The sequence below is a fragment of the Oryzias latipes genome, chromosome 12 (genome assembly GCF_002234675.1).
Source record: "Oryzias latipes chromosome 12, ASM223467v1".
Taxonomy (NCBI): Eukaryota; Metazoa; Chordata; class Actinopteri; order Beloniformes; family Adrianichthyidae; genus Oryzias; species Oryzias latipes.
Genome location: NC_019870.2, coordinates 24,816,051 through 24,839,641, shown reverse-complemented (window position 1 = coordinate 24,839,641; position 23,591 = coordinate 24,816,051). Strand labels below are relative to the sequence as shown.

The 23,591-nt window shown below is 41.9% G+C and overlaps 1 protein-coding gene across 4 annotated transcripts in view; it reads right to left on the bottom strand.

The window, feature by feature from the left end:
- The window catches only part of tln1 (talin 1), a 76,981-nt gene that overhangs the window by 28,472 nt on the left and 24,918 nt on the right, over positions 1-23,591 (bottom strand). For 2 of the 4 annotated variants that reach the window (XM_020707844.2, XM_011482023.2), the window contains exons 7-34: positions 22,785-22,927; positions 22,529-22,656; positions 22,393-22,453; positions 21,863-21,967; positions 19,689-19,844; positions 17,374-17,475; positions 16,260-16,336; positions 14,663-14,843; positions 14,206-14,319; positions 13,485-13,593; positions 12,824-13,032; positions 12,650-12,748; positions 12,415-12,477; positions 10,570-10,737; positions 10,003-10,297; positions 9,340-9,506; positions 9,133-9,261; positions 8,576-8,689; positions 6,869-6,982; positions 6,618-6,752; positions 5,865-5,993; positions 5,632-5,734; positions 4,130-4,338; positions 3,590-3,709; positions 2,165-2,362; positions 1,831-1,970; positions 1,656-1,749; positions 1,477-1,566 (exon numbers count right to left, since the gene is read on the bottom strand). In XM_020707844.2, coding sequence (XP_020563503.1) covers positions 1,477-1,566; positions 1,656-1,749; positions 1,831-1,970; positions 2,165-2,362; positions 3,590-3,709; positions 4,130-4,338; positions 5,632-5,734; positions 5,865-5,993; positions 6,618-6,752; positions 6,869-6,982; positions 8,576-8,689; positions 9,133-9,261; positions 9,340-9,506; positions 10,003-10,297; positions 10,570-10,737; positions 12,415-12,477; positions 12,650-12,748; positions 12,824-13,032; positions 13,485-13,593; positions 14,206-14,319; positions 14,663-14,843; positions 16,260-16,336; positions 17,374-17,475; positions 19,689-19,844; positions 21,863-21,967; positions 22,393-22,453; positions 22,529-22,656; positions 22,785-22,927 — 3,752 coding nt within the window. The remainder of the gene's footprint in view (positions 1-1,476; positions 1,567-1,655; positions 1,750-1,830; positions 1,971-2,164; positions 2,363-3,589; positions 3,710-4,129; positions 4,339-5,631; positions 5,735-5,864; positions 5,994-6,617; positions 6,753-6,868; positions 6,983-8,575; positions 8,690-9,132; positions 9,262-9,339; positions 9,507-10,002; positions 10,298-10,569; positions 10,738-12,414; positions 12,478-12,649; positions 12,749-12,823; positions 13,033-13,484; positions 13,594-14,205; positions 14,320-14,662; positions 14,844-16,259; positions 16,337-17,373; positions 17,476-19,688; positions 19,845-21,862; positions 21,968-22,392; positions 22,454-22,528; positions 22,657-22,784; positions 22,928-23,591) is intronic. The other 2 variants (XM_020707845.2, XM_020707846.2) reach the window with 1 other exon arrangement.

Genomic DNA, 23,591 nt, shown 5'->3' with positions numbered 1-23,591 from the left:
TGTCCACATGTAGGTTAGAATCCCCCAAAATAATGATTCTACTAAAATCTATCTGAATAATTCTGCAAAGTCAGAATTAAAAAATACTTGGTTACACTAGAAGATACCTAGAAGTTACACTTTGGGGGTCTGTATGCAATCAAACACAGTGGGATTATTAAAAACAATGACCTGATATTTTAAAGATGTATATTCATTAAACACTTAACAACCAAAAACAGCAGACAGGACTGCAGCAAAAAAGAAAAAAGAAAAGGAATAAGTCAAACATGCAGATTTTTCTGTTGCATTTTTACTAAACAAAATGTCGGATAATGTAGGCATGTGAGTCCACTGACACAAAAATACAAAAACCACCAACAGTTTTGTACTTTTTCCTTTTCGGAATTGTACATACATGTATTAAACAAAAATGAGGTACATTTTCATAAAGAGTGTTGGAGAGCCCTCAATATATAAAAAATAAAATCAAGATTCAGATTAAATTGGTTCAGCTAAACTGACACAATAACTAGACCAGGGGTCGGCAACCGGCGGCTCCGGAGCCGCATGCGGCTTTTTCATGGCTGTGCTGCGGCTCTCAAAAACCACCCATTTGCGCATAAAAATTAATTACATTTGCGTTAGGGCCCCCCTACAATTCTGTCACCTTGCTGCTACGATGACCATATATTGCGCTGTCTGTGTAGAACACGCTGGAGGGGGGGGTTGCACGTGGGGGAAAACAACGAACCGGTAGAGAGGCGGGGGCGGGGCTTAGACTCACCCCTAACAAACTAACAGCTGCTTCCTAATAAAAAATAGTTGTCATCCATAAAATGAATATAATTTATTGGGTTCACTGGATTTAAAGAAAAAATAAATAAAAAGAAAGGAGTCTGCATCAAAGTGAATTTGTTTCCATCATCTCATTCATCTTAACTCTGGGTGTTTGACAGACAGAAAAGTCCATTCAAGGTTGTGGAAAATGGACAAAAGATCAAAGGAAACACCATGCTCGTAAATAATTAAAATAAATACTTTATCCTGACAGAATTTTGAATCAATACAAGTATTGCCATATGAACATTCGCGATATATCGGCAAAAACATTTTTTCTAACACCTCTAGTGTTGCGGCTCCCTGTGCTTTCATCTCAGTGGTAAACTGATCCAAATGGCTCTTTGAGAAGTACAGGATGCCGACCCCTGATCTAGAACTTAACTAACATACAAATAAATCAAGTTTTGATGTTTTTACTGACTTAAAGTCATATTTATATACTTATAGAAAAACAAAAGCAATCATGGGTTCAGTTTGACTTTTAGAGTCGTGAAGACCTGAGGCTAACCGATCAACATTGCTACAACTGCAGAAATTGTTGTAGGAGATGAGTTTACTATAAAATATCTGCTCACAGGAGAGCGGATTTAGTGAAAAGTGTTCGTATGAAGGCAGATGGATGCTTGAAGTGGGTGGAGGGGGTGTATGTTCTACCTTGGAGTTTTCCATGACGCTGTCAATGCACTCAAAGAATGAAAGATCATTTACGGCTTCTGTTGGATTCTCCAGCATCCCCTTGACGGACTGTGGACAAACACAACACACACACCACAGACTGAAGACACGGTCACATCATGACAGCAGGAAGTGACCTCATCTCTGTTCTTCTTCACCTCCAGCTCTCTCAGAGCGTTGTCACACTCCTTCTGACCTGGAGCCTGCTGCGTGCACATAGTGATGAGCTGGTTGATGCTGTCTGTGACGGCCCTGAAGATAGAGGTCCAAAGACGCTTTAAAATCTGACTGGATGATGAGAAAACAGGTTACCTGGAGGAAGAGGAAGGTTACCGAGCAGCTGCAGCCAGCTGGTTCTTCAGGTTGGGCGAGCTGGAGTCAGTGGACAGAGCCTTGGCTGCAAGCAGCAGCTTGCTGGATGACATGGAGATGGTCTTCAGGTTGGACACCACCTGCGTCTGGTCCTCTTTAGACTGAAAAAGATGAGAAACCTTTCAGCTACATTACTTAACAAAGCTGTGTAAAATAGCAAAACTAGAAGAATTACTACATGTTACTGTTGCTTTAATGATCTGGAACCAAAATGGACCCACACATGAGCTTTTTGGTCCAGATTCTGTTTGCTTAAAACAACAAAAACACCTGAGATGCTGGTTACCACGCTGACCTGAGAGGTTCCTGCCATGTCCACACCAGCGTCCAGAAAGTTGCTGAAGTCCTGTCCGAACTTGCTGGTGGCCTTGGCAAGGTCTTGGGTGGTCCCTCTAGATGCCTGCACCACCTCGTTGGCTGACTGGTTAAGCCCAGCTGCCACCTCATTGAGCTGAGCCTGAAGCTCCTGGAAGCTCTTCCCGCTGGATGGAAACTGCCATAAGAGGAGGAGGACAAAGAGGATTATAAGCTGGGTCTCAGGATGCAGCGTCCAAAAATGCAAAAAGGTCATACATCATCGTGCAAATCTATTACATCAGATAGAGCAGAGTTTTTCAACCTTTTCTGAGCCACGGCACACTTTAACCTTGTCAAAAATCCCGCGGCAAACCAGCATCCATCATAGTCTGTATTGATCTACAGCCCCTTCGCAATTTCATAAATTTTTGTGATAATTGTGGCAGAAAAAGCTGGAAGTTGCAGCTGTTTTTTCTAAAAGATGTAATAAAAGTTAAGTTAAAAGATTTAAAAACTGTTTGATGTGTGTTCGTTGTGGTTTCAAGACATCAAAGGGAGACTCATTGTGCGCTGAGACGCTGTCACTTTAACCCAATGCATCATGGGAGATGTAGTATGAACAGCCGCCGAATGCAAACAGACTCTGAGCTTCATTGTTTTGTTCACTTGTTCCACGGTCTGACACCGGATTCTGTGGAAAGCTACACCGCTAAAGACGAGCTTTAGCTGGTATTTTTGTTGGAACTAAGCGACTTTATGAGCAGAATCGGAACAAGGAAGTGAAGACTTTAACCACTTCTAATTCGTCAGACTGATGACGTGTGATTAAGCCTCCAAAAATTGATGGAGACAGTTAAAGGGACGGGACTTTTTTCCGCAAACAGCTGAAGCTACGGCTAAATCGCGCTATCGTCATTCTTATCAAAATGTATTTAATTTAATCAAATAAAAAAAAAGAAGAAAAGAAAAAAGTATTTTACGATCTTTCATATTCCTAAATACTCAGTGTTTTATCAGGGCCTGTTTGGATGAATACAGAGCTGATATCCTGGAGAGGGTAAACGTTTATAGATCAGTTAATGAGGGCAATTTCTCACGGCACACCTGACCACTAGTGTGCCGCGGCACACTGGTTGAAAAACACAGAGATAGAGTAAAAAACATTCCTACATCGTTTCATTTAGAACTTGGATCCTCAACAATAAAGACTAATTTTGACGAGCAGCATCTTAAAATATGAAAACTATAAATCACAAGAGTAGTAAATAGCAAAATATAACATAAAATAACTTGTAGTCTCATAGAACATCATCCTTAATTGATGTTTTTGAGTCTTGTGCATTATTTTGTAGTTCAACATTAGCAAGTCTTTTCTTAAATATCCTGTGGTTAGGGTCCTGATGAGTCTCGTCTCAGTACTCACAGAGTCAGCCAGCAGAGTCTTGCTGGCTTCACCCACAGTGCGAATGGCGTTGTCCACATCCCTCTGACCAGGGAGGCAGTTAACACACCTGTTCAAGGCCTGAGACATGGCCTTAGCCACCTGCACACACGCAAACAGTTATTCTGCATTAGTCTAAGAAGTCACATCAGCCTCGGAGTCACCAACTTTTCAGAAGCAGTTTCATTTTTCTCATCTCAATCTGGTGGCGGTTGTAAACAATGAAAGGGATCCTGGGCTAGTAACTATTGACTGTATGCAAACAGGAAGTATCTGCCAAAATCCCATAGACTTCTATAGAGGACAAAAACAGTCATTCTATTGGTCAGAATAACCATTCTGGCTCTGATACCATTTTTAACATGTTCTTAATAATCCTGATTTTTTTTCAGGATATTTTTTCTGTAGTCCAACTTATTTTAGGTATTACCTGACCAATCAGATGTCTCAATAAAACCCCTACGTCAAACATCCCAAACGTTTGATTGACAGATTCTCCACATCCCCCTTTTGGGTCCTGACCTGGGCCAGCCTCTGTTGGCTCTCTGCATCTCCCGGTTTAGCGATGGCCCTCTTGGCCTCTTCAATCAGGTTGGCTGACTTATCCAGAACGTCCCCGGCACAGTCCAGCACGGCGCCGCGCGCCGCTGGGTCGTCCGTGGAGGCTGCCACTCCTCTGGCAGCTGAGACTAAGGATTTGAGAGTTTGAGCCATGTCTCTGGCGGATATACCTGCCACACAGACACAGGACAGGGATGTTAGTCCACATTTCCAGTGCGTCAGTCATGGCAGTCACTGAAAGTGTTTCAACAGAAGCTCGGTGCACAGCTTAAGCCTGTATGGGAGCGTACAGGGTTTCTGCAAGTGCCACCAGCTATAAATGTGTACTATTGTCATTGGTTTCCCTATAGATACACCTCATGCAAACTGAAGTAAACGTTTGCTGTAGCTAAAACAAATGGCACTCATTCTTACCTTAAAACAACAAAATGGAAACAGCAACTGAGAGTCTGGTTTCATTGTGGTAAAAAGATTTCAGAAAAGAAACATTTACTTTATACAAGGGGCTGAATTTAACATTTACTAGTCGCCATTTTTTCCTGTTTCCTGAGTAAAAGTTAGAGGGCTACTCGTAAACATGGTGAGTTAATGTTGTCGCCAAATTAGTCATTTTTCTCCTTTTTAAGGGAATGTTTTTCTTGCTCCTCCTCCGCCATCTGAGTTAGAAGGTCAACAGTGTACACAACACGACAACGCCGTCCCCTACTTCACTTCTGTTAATTCACATTTGCCTTGCGTTTGTCTTAGATTAATTTAGATTTTTTTCTATCTAGCGGCAAACTTGGCTGTTAAGTCCAAAATCCCATTTTCGCCACTGGTCATACGTGTTCATTTTAGGGGTGATGGGCATGCAGAGGGGGCGTGTGCATGTCCTGACGTTTACCCTTTGATGAGAAATATTTTATTTAGATTTTTGCTGAGTGTTACATAAAAATAAATTAGACTTTTAAACTAGAAATGCTATTGATAAACATTTCATTTAGCAGACACAGGCTCTGAGTGTTCTTTTTAAATAATTGTCTGTTCAGTTCTCATAAAGCAAGATAATGTTGTGGGACAGCTTCACAAACATTTACTATTATGTTTACAAAAGTTGATAATTACTTAAATTGTAATTATTTTCTTTTTACAAAAGCTCTCGTGGAGCTTCAGGTCTCTAAAAACCTGTTTATTAAAAACCAAAAAACTAAAAAGTTTCTATTTTATTTCTTTTTAGATTTTTCCTTAAATTAATTATAGGCAATATTACAATCAGATGTCAACTGTTTAAAAGTAGACAATGGGATAGAAATCTTCCTGTCTGACAGCCAATCAACTAGTTCTCCTGTTCTGTACGCTATTACACTGAATTTTGTGAGAAATGACCGCAAACTAAAAAAACAGACTGAGCCCATAATGGTGAGCTGCACAGACTCCAGAACAACCTGAGCTGCATCTAGTTAACCTGGTTCTGTTGGACCCACCTGCATAGTTCTCGTCTCCCTGCGTGGCTTCACTCAGCAGTTGTGCGATAGCCGAGGTCACTGCCTTGGTGTTGGTGCTCAGATCCTGGGAGCATTTCCCAAGCTGAGCAGCACAGAAACAACAAACAGGTGTTACTGATGCTCTACACCACTGCCTCTGACGTTCTGTCCATTGATGGAGGACTAAATCAAATCTGCGGGTTAGGCGGCCGATAAGACCGCACACGCTTTACCGTCTCTCCTGGCAGCGGCTTCAGTTTGCCTTCCCGAGCAGAAGCCTTTGCCTCTTGGATGTCTTTCTCCAGATCTCTGACCATCACCAGAGCGTTGTCAATCTCCAGCTGACCACAAGCATCCTGAGCCTGCATCAACACAAACACACCTCCAAGTTCAGTGACAACTGCTTTTCTCCATGACAAACACAGCATTAATGTTTCGATTGTTTGAAAAATCACCTGGTTTTACCTGTTGGGTAGTTTGGATATTTAATTCTAGAACTTTGATCTTTTTTTATTACAGGGTGTTTGCTCATCAATTTACATATCATTCAGTCATTTTAGGGTGTATTTAAAGATAGTAAGCTTTAACACTAATATCCACACAAAGAGTGACTAGTTGTCAATAACGACGATGATGAACAGCACAATGTTTGACTAGACTGAAATGACAGTGATGTACAAATACTTCTGGATTTTTTTGTCTGAGGTTTCAGTTGGGGTTCATTCCTGACGTCAATGAAGGATTCATGTCATAAATTCACATGCAGACGTGCGGTGAAAGGGTTTGAGAGGATCTCACTCCTCAGCGCATGTTTAGGGTGTGTTTTCCTGCTTTATGGGCTGCAGAGTCCCATATCCACATGCACATGAACTCCTTTGGCTGCTGAAGGTGCAGCAGATAAATGCTTATTAAGCTTGGTGTTCTTCCAAACCTAAAGCTCTGGACGGATTCACCACAAAGCAGCACTGGTCCACAGAGAGCATTACCTTCTGGGAGGCGGTGCGCAGCTCTGCCAGGGCGCTGGCCAGGTTCTTGGCACACTGACTGAGCTGCATGGCTGAGGCCTGGTCACTGATGGTGGGAACCGTGGCTTTGGCGGCCGTGACCATCTTTGCTCCTGGCTGAAGGAGGAGAGGATCAGTATTAGAAAAAAAAAAAACAAAAGCTGGATTCAAAACACTCTGCTTCTTCTGGAAGATCTGCAGCTTCAGCTCAGGTGTGACGGTGTCGGAATCACCTGCAGGAAGTTCTGGCTGGCATTGATGAGGGCGAGCTGAGCGCTGGGACTGTCCGGCTGAGACTGGCTGCCGCGAACGCCTTGAACCAGCTGAGGAATCTGCTCTGCCACGACCTGCTCACACACAAACGGCCTCAATAGTTACAAAAGAAAACTCCAAACTCACTTATGCACATCTGTTTGTCCAATTTATAATTCTACGCACTTCAGTTCTGTTATATAGATTACAAACAAGATTAGTTTAAGGTGCAACACATTCCAGAGATGCCAAATGAGCTTACATGTATTCTAAAAATATTTTAGACAGATGATCAACAGATAATATTCAAATTCAAATTCATTGTATTTCTGAGTTCTCTATTCACTCTGGTCGCTCTGTTCTGAGTGAGAACAGAGCGACTGTGGAGAGAAAAGCTCCCTCTGAAAGAAGAAACGGTAAGAAACCACGGCAGCCCGGACTGCTTAATGAAAATGCAGTTCCAAATGTGCAGCAAGGTTATTTTAGGCTTCATAAAAAAGAATGTCATTGTTTTCCTGTGAAAAGAGATCAACCAATGTTTTTCTGTTTTCTTTTTAGGGCAAATACCGAATATTAGCAACCAAAAAGGCAGAAAACCGATATTTAGAGCCGAGAATCATTTGCAGTAAAAGTCAAAACATTGGCATCAAAATTCAGAATATTATTAACACCAGACATTAACTCTATTTAAGAAAACCAATAAACAAAGCAGAAAGATGGCGCCAAAAAATGCAGGGAGTAACGGGCTCAGCAGAAACTTTAAATCTTTTTTTATGTTAAATAAACATTTTCCTGAATGTTTTTATTGTTAATAAAATAAACCTCAACATAAATTAAATGGTTTTTTTTGGTAAAAGGTTATAACAAAAACAAAAGGTGCAGGGAGTTCCTTGGCACTATTGGGTCTTCTAAGGTCAAATAAAAAGTCAATAAAAAAATGAAAATACAATTTTGAGAAAATGTGACTGTTAAATTGTCAAAAGTCCCAGTTAAGGAGTGCGAGATTCTGGAGCAAAAAGTAAAGTTTGTTCCGCATGTTCTCCAATCAAACGGCTTCTCTTGGGTTTGTACGTTGCTGAGACCCCGCCGTAGATGTGCTCATTTAGGATTGATGAGGGTGGTGCACAAAGACACTTTCTTGGGAGGGGGCCGTAGTTTTACTCGTACACAGCGGAGCTGAGGAGCTTTTCTCAGAACGGGGGGCACAAACATTTTTAACAGCGTTATAAGTGACAACCCTAGTTACTAGTAGTGTGACATGCAGAGGACTGATTGCGTGGTTCATGTAACCATTCAGATTGCGCCGTGGGCGGGAAAACGTTATTTTTGCATCGGAGCAAAAATAACCAGTTCAATAAAATAAAAGACAGATACTGATTGACGTAAAAATAACAAAAATCGACACAGATATTCAGTCGCCCACTAACACAGGGTGAACATTTTCATTTAAAACACTTTCATAACACAATAAAAGGGGAACATAAAGCTATAAATGCTCATCTGTGCTAGCAGACCAGTTAATTTACATTGTAGATCAAACAAAAAAAATAATAATAATGAGAATCCTTTAATATAAAGCACTTCAAGACAAAGAAATGTGAAGCTTTTTCAAACTAACTTCACATGCTAAGACTTCAATCAATGATCAGCACGAGCTGAGACGACAGAAGGGGAAGCTGAAGACTCACCTTGCAGCTCTGGACGAGCTGTTGCTGGGCCCCCTGGTTCTTATTGGTGGAGGCGGCGTGCTGCGCTGCGGCGATGGTCTGAGTGGCAGCTGCTGCTGCCTGCTTGGCTGCATTCTGTCAGGAAAGCGGGCAGAGACGCATCAGTCACCAACACATTTGGGAATGCCTGAACTGGACGAGATGCTGTGTGAACATTTAAGCTGACTATTGCTTCCCCATCTGATAAATTCAAAGAAAGAGATTTGCGCCAAAAATCCTGCAGGTCTCCATACAACTAAAATGGTTGTGAAGGAATTGAACTTTTAACATAAAGTTCCTTACTCAAAATTGTTGGAGCGATAACAAGAAAAACAAGTTCCAAAAAGCTATTTTTTCCAAAAAAAAACATGGAAAAAATGAGAGTTTTTACACTGAATTCATCTCTCCAGAGTCTTTGGTGGAAGTATGCAGCTGTGCTGGAACAAGCAGATGGACTGATGTGGTGAGTAAAGATGAAGATCAGACTAACAGATCTTCATCAGAGCATTCAAGCCCCCCCTCCCCCCCTCCTGCTGTACCTCCAGCTTGTTGACCAGGCGTTTCTTGATGGCGTTCTGAGCTGCGGCGTTGGTAGCCATGCGGAGACCTTCAGCAGCCTCTCGCAGCTTCTGCTGTTGCTCCTCACTGTCTGGGTTTGCAGCTGCACCCTGGAGGGAAACAACAACACCTACATTCACACAGCTGGCAGATGAAAACGTGGCTCAAAAAAACTCAAAAAGGCAGACCTTAGCAGCTTCCACCATCTTGGCGGTGGCATCAGCTAGCAGCTTGGCAGCAGACAGGAGCTTGCGGGAGTTCTCCAGATCGGACTCGCCTTCTGCATCCATCTTGATGGCGTTGACCAGATCGGAGGTGGCCTGGGCAAGGATCCGCGCCTGACGGACCATCTCACCTGGAGTTACAAAGGACAATAAATGAAAGGAGAGCTGGGAATAACTGCCAAAGGATTACACTGATCCCCACTAGCAAACTGTAGCGGTGATCGGGGCTATCCCTCTAGGAACAAGATTCAATTCCCTTCGATTCCTGTGGTTTTCTTTACTCTTTAGATAAAAACATGTAAAAATCACCTGATCATGGGGGTTTCTTTAGTCAAATCACAATCACCTTAAAGGAATTTCTTCACAGAGGAACTCTTTTTTGATAAAAAACTAAAAAGTAAGAAAATAAGACATATTTTGAAAACCCACTCCGAGGAAAATTGTGTTTTTGCTTTTTTTGGGGCATTCTTCTGATGATGGTCATTTATAAAACCACTGGAAACACTTTGAAAACAGATCCAAAGATGATCAGAGTGAGACTAGGATGTCAAGAAAATATATTCTTGGTCTGTTATTCTTAACAAGTTCATGTTGTTCTTCATTGCTCTAATCAAAGCTTTCACTAACCAGCATCTCCCATCGAACTGAAGATGTTCTCTGTGACATTCAGGATGCGGTCGGTGGCCTCCCCGTGCCGACCGATGGGATGCCCGCCGCTGGCGTACTGCTTGATGTGCTGGAGCAGCTCGTTGAGGGTCTGAGTGACGCCTGTGGCGGCCACGCCCACTTGCTTCAGCAGGCCTTCATCATTGGTGGCAGACTGTGACGCACCAACGCATCCCTCAACGGATTTGGCCACCAGCTTGCTGGCCTCTATCAGCTGCTCCTGGCACACCGGGGAACTGATAGTCGGAGCAACCACCTAAAAAGAAATCATGACAGGTTTAAAAAAAATGAAAGAACTGAATTTCTGAGCATCAAAATCATAGTTGATGCTTCTGGAGTCAGAGAAAACCTCTCACAACATCATCATCAACAGACTGATGTTATTAGTGGATTGAAAAGAGAAGCAACAATGTGAGAGTTTAAAAATCTGAGCTGCCTTTAATGCAGTTTTATCAGCCAAATGTTGAATAACTTCTAAGAGTGTTGGGAAAATGGGAACTTGTAATTGAAGGCAAGCCGAGCACTCACCCTCGTGCAGGCGACCAGCTGGGATGTGGACAGAGCACACTGAGTGGCTGCAGCGATCACTCGGTTCTGCTGGGCTGAATCCTCCGTCTTTTGGGCCACATTCTTGGCTTTGAGCACCAGAGCTGCAGCAGCATTGGCCACGGCTTTTGCCAGCTGCATCAACATTTCCTGACGGCAGCAAACATGGACAGCATCACTTTTACCGGCCAGGGAGAGTTCTGATCCTTAGACAATTGGTTCCAAATCATGTCCAGCCTCTACAAATCTCAAAGACTTGACGTTTGTGCAAATGATTCGCTTCCTGATTTTTGTCTCATCATCTTAGTCTTTCATAATCAATGAATAGGAGAAATAGCCTTCACCTTCAGACTGATGATTCAAGGAAAACCAACAAATAGGATCCAAACTATAAGTAATAAAACCTAAAGACAAAGGTGCATCTCAAAAACGTAAAGACTGTGGAGATTTTTATTACGGTAAGTAAAATCTGCAGACTTCTGACACTGGTGACACTAATTAAACGTAACATTTGTGGGTGGATAGTAATACAGATTGAAAGGGCCAAATGGAATAAAACCTAAAGGACAAATCTGTAGTTTCCAATTTGATTTGAATGCTAATAGTTATCTACTTCGGGTTTGGAGAACAGATCTGCAATCATTGGAAAAACTGTTGACCAATTGACAAAAAACTTAGTCACCCATAGCAAGGATAAAGCTTGATTTTGATTAGACTTGTTCTGGTCCATCAGTAAAAAGTTTTTAAAGCCAAGTGTCAAGATGAAAGGCAGGAAAAATAACAAAATCATCGATTTATGTCATATACAATATGCTAAGACGGCGTTCCCCAACCTTTTTTAGGCCACAGAGCAGTTTCATGTAATATTTTCACAGATCCGCCTTTGCAAGGTTGAAGTTAGCGTTCGCCTCCATGTTTTTTTTCATCGTCTGTAAAATGTCTGGTTTATAAGTTTATTCAATTTTATGTAGGAACCATTAAAATGTAATATAGATTTTCCCTTAAGCCATAACTGTCACAGTGGAAGCTAAAACAATTCAAAAATACGACGTCAACTTCAGCCTCATCCAACTTTTAAGATATGAATATAAATACAAAAACGTTCAATAAAACTGGAATTTTCTAAATCTAAATATAAACGTGATAGCTTGAGCAACTTTATTAGCAGCATCCTTGTAACATCAGACAGCTGGTGAAACAATATTAGTCTGCATTACTATGATGGTCTGTGGGAACAACTGACGCAATAAATCCAGATTTGGAATAAAGACTTTTTGTCTTTTATTTTGAAGTTGAAGGATCTTCTTCAGTTTCCTCTCTGGCTCTTTTCTGTGAAAATAAACTTTCCACATAAGTTTGTTTTTTCTTAACTTTGCCAGCTTGGGTGTTTCAGTTTAGAGGTGGAAGGAGCCGCTTTAGCAAAGTAGCCGATGGATTTTCCAGACGTGACCGAGCGACTTGACATGATTCAAGAAGTGGCTTCTAGTAGTTTTCCAAATTAAACTTCCAACAAAATCAGAAATTAGAAATAAATAAAAGAAAAAAGTGGTTGTGTTTTTTCTCTGTGGCTCAATGCCAACTGTACCGGTCTGCAACCTGGGCGTTGGGGACCACTGATTTAAGAAATAATTTATTTAAAATCAACTGAAAATTAAAACAGTTAAACTGAAAAAGATTTATTTCCGGATGATGGATTTCATATACACAAGTTTCTTCCTGTAATTGAAATGACAGGAAGAAAGAAAATATTCCACAATTTGGTTTTTGAGATGCATCAGTGCTTTGTGATTGACCCCATAGAAGCATCGGGAGGACACGCTTGTTTACCGGCATTTGGTAATTAGAGGACATTCTTCTGGAAGCTGCCCTGAAACATCCTTTAAGTCCAAGCTGTTGAACACATCATGATCACACCAAAACGTCATGAATGCAGCAAAATATTTGAGCTCTGACCACAGATTGAGGCTCCCTCGTACAGAAAGTGGGAGATTCTCTGACATTAACAGGGATTCAGTTTCATGTCAAGGCAGAGACTTGAGACCTCTCAGGGACGGACACACACCTGGAACTGTGGATCCGTGTCCGTCTCTCCGATGTGGGACAGCAGCTCTCCGCTGGTCTGACCCACGTTCCCGGCAGCTTGCAGCAAGTTCTGACGAGGCTAGAACCAAAAGAGATCGCTGCTGTAAAGCCGTCATGAGTACCACTGCAGCTTCCTCGCAGACTGGCTGTCTACCTCAGTGTTTGCAGGCTGCGCGGTCTTCAACATGTCAGAGACGGCGCAGGCCAGGTTCTTGGCTGCACCGAGAAGCAGCTGCCCGTTGCCCCCTTCATCCTCCATGAGGGCGGCCAGCAGCTTAACGCCCTTTGACATCTCTGTCAGGTTGGAGGAGATGGTGGTAACGGCACAGCCCACCGCTGTGTAGTCCGTCTCTGCCGGATCACCTGAGCAAAGGAAAGACAGTTGGTTTAGTTTTTGACTCTTTGTCTCATCGGAAACGTAACCACAGTTATGTGTGTGTTTTTAAACGGAAGAAAGAAGGCTATGAGATGATGACTGAAAGTGAACTGTGTCCACACAGCTTAGTTTGAACATGCCATGGCGATCGTAAGCAAATTTTGACTCCAAACTAACTCAGCAAAAACCGAAAATGAAACCCAGCCATTCTAGCAGCTGATTTCTATCTCTGTCTGAGGAAAAACTGTAAAGAAGGGCTCCCCCCTCCCAGATCTTTGGTCTTGGTCTGCCTGCAGTCTTTGGATCAGAGCTCCTAGTCCAGGAGCTTCTGTTCAGGACACACAGCTCCTTAATCATGAGGATCATGACAACAGCATTTTCACTCCAACAAGGCGTGGCGGTCCAGGAGTGTGGAAAGAAGCCCGTTTGCTTGCTGTACCTGCAGTCAGGTTGACCATGGAGGCCGTGCCGGCTGTGATAGCGTCTACTTGAGAGTGGATCTCGTGTTTGGACTCGTCCATCTTGTTTTTGCGCCAGGCTTGGGATGCCTGAAACAGAAACAGCACTTCAGGTTTGGAGCCATTATCTGACCTTCAGATGTTTCTGAATGAGTATGTGAGAAAAATTTCAGGAGCTAATAAGACAAAAAGCCAATTTGTGCAAAGTCTCAGTCAATCATTCAGTCTGCTCTAAACACCAACACTGATTGTTTTCATGTTGTGGAGGACAACTGTGCAGCTGAAAATGACACCACCAGTACTAAGCAAAGCTTTTTTTCTCACAATCAGCAGAGAATACGTACATAAAAAGAAACTTGCATCCACTTGCAGAAAAATAGATCTGTGACGTCTCCATTTTCCTCATCTGAGCTGGCATCTGACTAAAAACTGTACGGCTGGATAGCGCCAATATTGCTCGCCATTTTTGTTGTACTAGTAATGTCAGGTTGGGGTTGTGAAAGGCAGTAAGCTAGCGGGAGAGAGTGTGAACACAGAGCTCTCAGTGATAGTAGTTCAATTCTGATTAATTACTGCTGCTCTGCAGAAACTATGTCATAGAAAACACATAGATTGTTTGATTTGGGCTATAAACAGCATAATCTTAACTACGATTCCCCTCATTGGGACGCTTCTGAGAGGAAAATGTTTGGGATATCTCACCGCATCGGTTCCTAGCGGAGGCAGAGTGTCGAAGTCCTCGAGTGATGCCTGCGCAGCCTGAACCGCCTGCATGCTGGAGTTTATGGTGCCTGTGAGGGCCTGCTGCGCAGATGTCTGTGGACACACACAAATCAATCACTCATGTGTGTTAGATCTCACTGCAGTCACACAAGGATTTCTGAAGAAAACTCAATGCTTTCTTTTGATAGGGTAGCCATGTTTTCCTTTTTAGATCACTTTGTCTGGTTTTGTTCGGTCCATTTACACTTCAGTTATCTGATCTGAAGCAACATCTGGGGGAAAAACACAGCACAAACCAACAAATGGTGGTCTGATCTCCATAGATCAAAAACTAAATCAGGCCAAAGCGTTTTCTGAAGAATGAAATCTAACATGAACATGAGGTTTCAAAGAGAACACATGCAGCATGTTAGGATGGGGGGTGGACGTGTGGTACCAGTGGAGGCATGTGTCCTCTGTGCATCTGTCCACTTGTGATGTGCTGCTTGGCTTGAGGCATGGAGCCCATCTGAAAGCTCTCTGGCCCTCCCGCTCCTGAACGCATGATGGCCGGCAAAGCGACCGAGCCCGTCTCCACCTTACCCATCTTGTTGAACTGCTGCTGCAGAACAGTGGACCTGGAAAAAAAATGGCATTGAGAAAACTGCAACAACGCTTCCACCTTGAAAAGCAGAAGACAATCTTTCTATTCTTTGTTCAAACATAGAGGCACTCTTTTGTTTTGACAGTGTGTTATGCTTAAGAGTCTCTTATGTAACACTTTGAAATGTGTTATAAAGTTGTGCACCATAAAATTGATTATTTTAGACCATTTGATTTAGTTATTTAGCAGATGCTTTCATCCAAAATGATGCGAGTCACACATTCTAAGTTAATTCTAGGTTCCTGCTGCCAGAAATGTCCCGTGATGGTGTTTGGAAAAAGCTCAGAAAGTTCCATTTGAAGGGAGGCGAGTGGTTTCTTCCACCGTTTTGTGTTGTGATGGTGTCGATGGTGCCCTTTCAACAGCACGCCAGTCTCCTTACTGACTGCATGCAAATGCTGCACGCACAGGGTGAACACGTGACACGTAAGTAAACATAGGACACCTGCAGTACACCCACACAAACTCCACTCTGTCTAATTTCCTCATTTATAACAATCAGACTCCTAGCATGGAGCGCACAACGGAGCACAGTGTGCAGGGTTCAGGGGGGTTATGAAAAAAATAAAAAATCTGTACAACATGCCTGCGTCTCATCTAATCATCTCATCTGATTCCCTGCTGCAACCTTTAGAAAAGAAATGTATGAATATTTTGGCTTTTTCTTAAAGATTAAGTGCTTGCGCCGTATGAGTTTGCCTACTTGTTGCCTGCAGACAGCCTGTACGCAACTGTAAAGGTCAGTTTTTTTTCAGGCATTAGCTTGTGATCCTTTTCGGCATTAACCATCAACCCCTGTGGTTAAAGAATGCGGAGAAAGGGATTGTGGAGGGCTGTGGATCTGATGCATGGAGCCAAAGGAAGTCAGTGAAGTCAGAGAGAACATCTCTGCAGATCTGATTTTGACCAACCTGTCATCCCTTCTGGCTGATGGAAACAAGACATGCAGCTACGTTATGAATAACAGCTGATTTTTGAAGGCTGGTAGGATTATTTTAGAAGTGCGGCATGTATAATGAAACAAAGAAAGGTAAATATTTGTGAAACCAACTGTATACTCCCAGAAGACCCATTCATATGTTTGGCATGTGCATAAAGAGCTTTCAGCAGGAAAACACTGACTGTAAAAAGAAATGGATAATTCTGTTTAACCAAAGTAAACCCAAAGGAAAAGGCCTGTCGCTTTTAACCTATCTTCATGGCTTCCCCTCTGGTTGAAAAAGGCTAAATATTTGGATCATTTCCAGAGGTCATTGAATCCTTGTGGAGTGACCACATGGGAATTGAATCATGCATGTGAACTCCCTGTATTCCCTTGAATTCCATCAGTCAAAACAGAACAGAAATGCTTTTATGACAGAACGGCTCAGGGCTCCAGCGGCGCTCTCACTTTTTGGGTGACACAGAGTCTTCCAGCATGGTTGACTCTTCATCTCCTTCCATGCCGAAGTGGTCTTTGCTCTTTTTCTGTGTTAAAAAAAGCAGAGTTGGGATTCACCACACAGAAGAAAATCTTGTGTTAAGGCTGTGTCCCACTGCTGCTACCTACAATCTGTGCATTGTCCAATGAGGACATTTGGGTCTTTCGTGACACATTTGTGATATACATACATGCGTAAGTGTATCTTGTGTTTGTCATTCGTATTATACGCAGTTGTGCGCGATTCTTGCAAGAAGCCTACGCAAATTTGTGACTTTCGATGACCGTTCCACGTATGTCTGACGGAATTTTTACACGTGTACTCCTGATGAATAACCTTCATGTCGCGTATACGGCGAACATATCACGTTAAAGTAACGTAATTGACGCATGAATCACTGAAAAATTGCATATAAACAGCGGAATAATCACACACGGTTCATGCACGATTGGCATCTTGTGTGACGGTTGTATAAATAGGCCGATCTTTTACCCCTGTCTATACCGAGTGGGGGTCTCCTGCGCTCGGACGGGGGGTCAGGTCTCTAGCGGGGTGGTGTCCGGCGCAGGGTGCGGGAGGGGACCGAGTACAGCCTCGGCCACCACCTAGCAGCTGACCTAGAACTGGTGCGGACCGGACCTGTTGAATTAAAACAAAGCCTCGCGAGGGCCCGCGACAGGCGCTGACCATGGTGCTGACGCCATGCGTTTCTGCTCAGTGCTCTGAATGTCCAAGTGAAGAAATTCAATGAAGCACATGTTCTTTGGGTGGGTTATTCATACTTCCTCTGTGGTTTTAATGTGGTTTATATTTGATACATCTGTTCAAATTTAACGTAAAGAACCACAACCTTTCTCACTTCTTAAACGTATATTCACATAGAACCAATTTTCATCCATGCAATATGCGCAAATTGTATGTAGCAGCAGTGTGACAAGGCCTTCAGAAGAATATGACTGCAGGCTTTACAAAAACAACAGAAATCCTATTACAGTTTACCACCAAATTTGATAAATTTACAGAATGTTTGAGCAATCTTTTTCTAAGAGCCTCTAAATCTTTAATTTTGGTACAGAGCCTGACCTTTTTGAGGATGATGTCAATGTAACCGGCAATAAGCTGAGCAATCTGCTCTCCCTCAGTGGTCTGCACGGAGTAGTAACCATCCTGGTAGTCTCCAAAGTCCTGACAAGAAAAGAGTTCAAGCCCCATCAAGTTCAGACAGTTCAGAAAGTGAGAAGACAGCTGTGCTGTTATGAGCTGCTCTGCAACAGAATACACTCATCAACACGAAACGGGAAGGTTTATGTTTCTGCAACACATGTAGGCACATCTATAGTTTTTATTGACCCACAGAGAATATGTTTTTCATTTAAACGATTGTTGTCACTGCTGGTTACCATGACCCTGTCGGCATGAAGAATCTTAACTTATACCCCAACCTCTTCAACATGAAGTTACACCTAATAATATAATGTAAAGGAAGAAAAAAAATCAGGGAAGAATTAAAGCCACAAGCGGCGTTGTATGTCCCGCAGGCGTACCGCTCTCCACGCCCACCTCTACGCACCACCGCTCCGTTCGCCGTCCACCTCTAAGCAGCACCGCCGCTTTCATCGCCCACCTTTGATTAATGCTAGTCAAAGCTCTTTAATTCATTCATTCATCTTCTTCCGTTTGTTCCTTTCGGAGTCACGGGGCTGCTGGAGCCTATCCCGGCCACTTATGGGAGAAGGCTTGGGACATGCTGGACAGGTCGCCAGCCCGTGGCAGGGCCACAATCACACACCCGTGCACACTCACATTTACACCTATGGAGAATTTGGAGTGACCAATTAACCTATGAAGCATGTTTTTGGACAGTGGGAGGAAGCTGGAGTCCCCGGAGAAAACCCACACATGCACGGGGAGAACATGCAAACTCCACACAGAAAGGTCCCCCATTGATGTTCTTTTTCAGGTCCCCCAGCCGGGACTTGAACCTAGTGGTTAGCCTTCTTGCTGTGAGGCAAGAGTGCTAACCACTGTGCCACCGTGCAGCCCAGTGTTTTGGTTTCATAACTGCATTTTGATATATATTTTTTTGGCACTATCAGCAATTTTCGGCCCATTCGTTATTTTTGGAATCGCTTGCCGTGATGTCATTGGGGGGGTCTTCACTCAGTTGAAAATTCATTTTCGATGTATCCTAGGTGTGTGCACATTTTGGTGACTTTTTTCCAACTGCGAAAACAATACGGTCCTTGCAGTTAGTGACTGCTGCTGCGGGCCATAGTAACATGGGAGACAACAATTCCCTCTTTTTGCTGCTTTGCCAGAGAAGCAGTGTCTCATTGTCCTCATTGCATGGCGTGCTGCCACTCATCAAGATAAGGTACAATCCGTCTGGTTTTCAGCATGTTTGATTCATTTGAAGTGGAACGAATACAGGAGCTTCTGTGGATTGTTGGAAGAAACATGAACACTTGAGAATATGTAAAAAATAAACAAAATCATTGCGTGTAACTGCTGTAAACAAAAATCATCTCTACCCAAATTTTCATCTCCTCCTTTACCTTACAGGTGAGCTTACTGATAATTGAATCAATCCAGCTGACAAGCCGTACCAAGCCTACCAGTATGTGTAACCATGACAACACATCTGATAACAATAGAGGACAATTAATGGTTTCAATAAAAGTCTTTTTCACCCATAATTCAAAGTAATATGCAATTCTCAATTAAATATGCAAGTCAGGCATAGACTATGAAAATACATTTTTGAATTCAGAATTCAATATTAAAAATTACAATTGAATATGACAATTTTAAAAAGAAAACATTAAATAAAAACAAAATCATTGGCATTTTAAATTGTCATGGGTTTTTGATGCCATAATTCAAATGGCAATGCAATTTGCAATTTACAATTTAATATGCAATTTGACCATTCATTTTGCAAATGTATGTTGCAAATCACTATATAATATTTAAAAAATGACATTTCAATGCATTGTTTGCCTTAAACTCATTTTAAAGTAACTTTAAACCTATTTCATTGTAATTCTGTCAAGCGAATAATTGAATCCCTTGTACCAACAGATGTTCTGTTGAGATGGAGGTGTGCTTTCAAGTTTGTTTGATTTTCAAACAGAAATCAAATTGGTTGATTTCTTCTAAAACACTGGCGTCTAAATGCTCCAGGAGAAACAGGCTGACAGGACAGTTTTTAATTAAGGCCTGCTGATCAGTAGCACCATGACAGCGTCTTACGCTCTTAAAGGATGCATGTGGTTTGTTATGGTCTGCGAAACAAAAATGAACATATAGACGTCAGCCGATCTTTAAGCAGCTTCATTTCAAACACCACTTGTTCCATTGGCAGCATTACGGAGGCTCAAAGCTGATGAGGAACTTACCAGAGTGAAGCTCTTAGGTGATGCTGCCCAGCGCTTGATGTTGGTCAAGTTCCACTCCTGGATCACCTCCTTGGTCTTTTCATCGACCCTCATCACGCACTCCTTGGTGATTCCCAGCAGACGAGGCACCAGCTTGTTCTTTCCCTTCATCTTTTCCTACAGAGATAAGAAAGAGGGACGGTTTTAATGCTACAATTAAACTCAGGCTTTCAGTAACAGCTCTGCGTTGTGTGTTAGATGGATCTTCAATGCTATTCTGGTGCATTTTCTGTGAGCTATTCTTTTACTAAAAAGGAAAAACGTTTTTGTCAGCAAAGTAAACCCACAGAATAGTTCCAGCTGCCTCAAATACCCAGAGACTGTGATCCTGAAACCCTTGTGTAACTGTATATATCTAAAATAAACCCAAACATGTGAAAAAGGTTATTTAACCCCATCACCATTTGTATAATACTAGATACATACATTTCTAAGAGCCCTATCTCATTAGCATGATCCAAACTTTTCTTAAAACCCACTGAATATAACATGGTCCATGTTTTCTGCCCTGTAGTCCATTATCATTCCACTAGGGGCAGTAGTAAGTAATGTAAGTAAGTAACTTAATAAGTTGCTTTTTTCCTGAACACTCATGTCAATATATTTTTTTCATCTTAAACTAACATTGTTGTGAGCAAAAACGTACAAATCAGGTGACGTATCATAAGTGATACTATATCTTATAAAAGAAGATATTTTGGGAGGATTTCATCAATGCATTTGAAACATTTTAATCCAGAAAATGTAAAAATGTCTGTCAATTCTTTGATGTATGTTCACTGGGTTCAAGGAGCATCCACTTCAAATCCTAAATGTCAGCCTAACCTGATATGATTTTATGTTTTAGAGATGGCCTTTCCCAGAATGCATTGAGCCTCCGTGACAGTCTTCCATCCTTAATCTTAAAAATAATGCTGATCTGTTTCTGAAAGATTGTCAGCTGTTCCATCATGTTCTTTCCAATCAAACATGTGAAACCTTCCATAGTTGCTGCCGTGCTGCCAAAGCTTTGCTGGATGGCGCTCTAGCCTCTGTTTTCTGCCCTCTGGCACAGTTTTGTCAGTTTTTGTGATTTTGATCACGTCTTTAGTAAGATTTGTGTTGGACAAAAAATGCACCAGAATCTTTATAGACAGTTTTTAACAAAATGGCTTGAATGTTGCAACATGACAATAAAGCTTGACATCAGCATTCTTTGTGTTATTTTCAAATGGTCTAAAAGAAATATCTCATTTTACAATGAGCAGGAATGAATAGATGGCTGCAGAAAACCTAATACAAATTCTATTAAAACACATTTTTCTCAATTTGATTTATGGAGTCTAAGGTCTCCATTTACTAACAATTGAACCACAGCAATAAAGTGAAAGCGGTTCTCAAATTCTCCTCAAATTGGAATGTTAAAAAGACTGTCACTCATCACATCAGAGTTGCAAAGAGGAAGCAGAGACTCCCCATCTCCAACTCCACACAGCACATTGCAACAGAAAGATTAATTTTAACAACGAAGATAACAAAAATTTCGACAGCAGACTCTTTTTTTGATAAAGAGGAAACAGTGTCTGCACCGCATTTGGTATTAAAATACATTTAACGCAAAAAAACTTTGTGGAAATGGGTGTGTTTGTCTGGAAGGAACTAGATAACAGGAAAACCTCTGAGCGAGACAGCAAAATGCAGTTGACTGTCACAGCATCAGCAGTTTCTGTTGATGAAATCACAACTAAAAGAGCTAAAAACACATATTTAATGACTATCTGATGGTTAAAAAGGTCATCTGGTAAAAATAAAGATGGAGAGGGAAAAAAACACAGGAAGTTTGATCAAAACGAAGATGGGAAATGTTTTACTTTTAGAAGAACTATAATTTTGAAATGATCAGGCCTCCTAGAAGACTTTTAAACTTGAGTACTTTTACTTTTCTTTCACAAAGTGAAATATATTTATATATTCAGTACAGGTAATTCCTTTCAAAAAAGAAATTACAGCTGATTTACGGGAGGCAATGAGCTGTGATACAGATAACGTCAAAATCCCACAATCAAAGCAAACACAACTGAAAAGAGAGAATCATCTGTCCTCCCTGTTTTACCCTCTTCATTTAGTCAGCAGTCTAATGATGAAGCTCCTCTTACCTTCACCAGAAAAAACGACACACCGTAGGTTTTCAGGGAGCGGGCCAGCTTCACATAGCTGACTTTGGCCTCAATCTCTGTCATATTCTGACAGTTTTTATGCGCCTGGAGGACAGAAAGACCAGACACAAATCAGATCCCTGCATCCTGAAAACATCCTGTCTACTCTGATTTATTAAAATAATAATGAATTTGCAATAGAAGGTTTTTTGGATCTCTCCAAAGCCTTTGATGCCGTCAGTCACAAGGTTTTACTCTCAAAACTACACAATGTCTCTGGGATCTTCCACCTCCCTGCAGGTTTAACTGTTGTACATAATGTAAATAAAATAGTTTTATTCTTTGTTTTCTTCTTTTGCTTAATGCCATGATATTATAAAGGTGCTAAATAAATAAATAAATGAGTTTCCATGTAGCTGTGCAGCTGCAGCAGCATGTAAAAACCTTCTAATCTGTTTGAGAATGCCTTCAACTTGAAAAAAAACGAAAAAAATTAAAGCAATGAGATGCGACAGGATCACTTTTCTCACCTGGAAGATCTTTTTCTCTCCCTTGTTCTTGATGTACTCTTTGGGAAGAAACTCTTTTAGGCTGAAAAAGACAAATGTGGTTGAATCCAGCATGACAGGTGCGACCAAAGACAGCAAATGTGAAGCGGAAGCTTACTCCAAGAATCCAGACTTGTGTTTGGACTCATTGTGGTCACCAAACTGGATTTGACACTGGTAGCCTGCAAACTCACAGGCCTTGTCAAAAGATACTGGATGAGAGCCGTTCAGAATGTCATCTCGAGCCTGGACAAACAGCAGAAGACAACAAAAAGTTAGGTTCACAAGGAGAATGAAGCATTACTAAAAAAGTATTTTAGGATTTCTTAGAAGGTGTGAACTTCTTCTACAAGCACACAGCCAACAAGAACAACCTGAACATAAAGCAGGTTCAGCTGGACGGGATCTCTTGAGTCCACGTTCTGGTCCGAGTAGAAGAACTTTCTCCTGAGTAACAACATCTCTGTCTCCTCCACACCCTGTTCCCTCAGCGTCCTGCCATGGTCCAACCAGTTCACTAAAGGAGAAACAGCAGTGAGAAGAGCTCACCAATGACATTTATATGCAGGTCATCAATCAAACTGTGTTCTGGCATGTGCAAATACACATATGGTGAAGGAAATAAGGTTTTGATCCCATCCTGATATTGTAGGTTTGTCCACTTAAAACTAACAGTGAGCCTGTCATCCTGATGGTAACGTCATTTGAACTGTGAGAGATGGAAAATAATAGAATGAAAAAATCCACTGTAAAGAATTTGTATCCATTTATTTGCATTTCATTGAGGGAAAGAAGTATTTGAACCCTCTTGCTGGAAAGACTTAGTACTTTGTGGCATAACCCTTATTAGCAGCACAGAGGTCAGATGGAGTTTTCCTCCACTCTCTTCTTCAAAATGACTTCCAAATCATTCAGATTTGGTGGCTGTTGCTTAGCAACTCTGAACTTCAGCTAAGATTGAGGTCCGGAGACTGATTGGACCACTCCAACACCTTGATATGCTTCTTCTTCAGCCATGCCTTGGTTGTCTTGACTGATTGTTTTGGGTCATGATCCTGTTGGAAGAACCATCCATCACCCATTTTAAGCCTCCTATTGGAGGGACGGAGGTTCTCACTCAGGATGTGACGGTACATGGCTCCGCCCATCCTCCCATCCACACGATGAAGTAGTCTTGTACA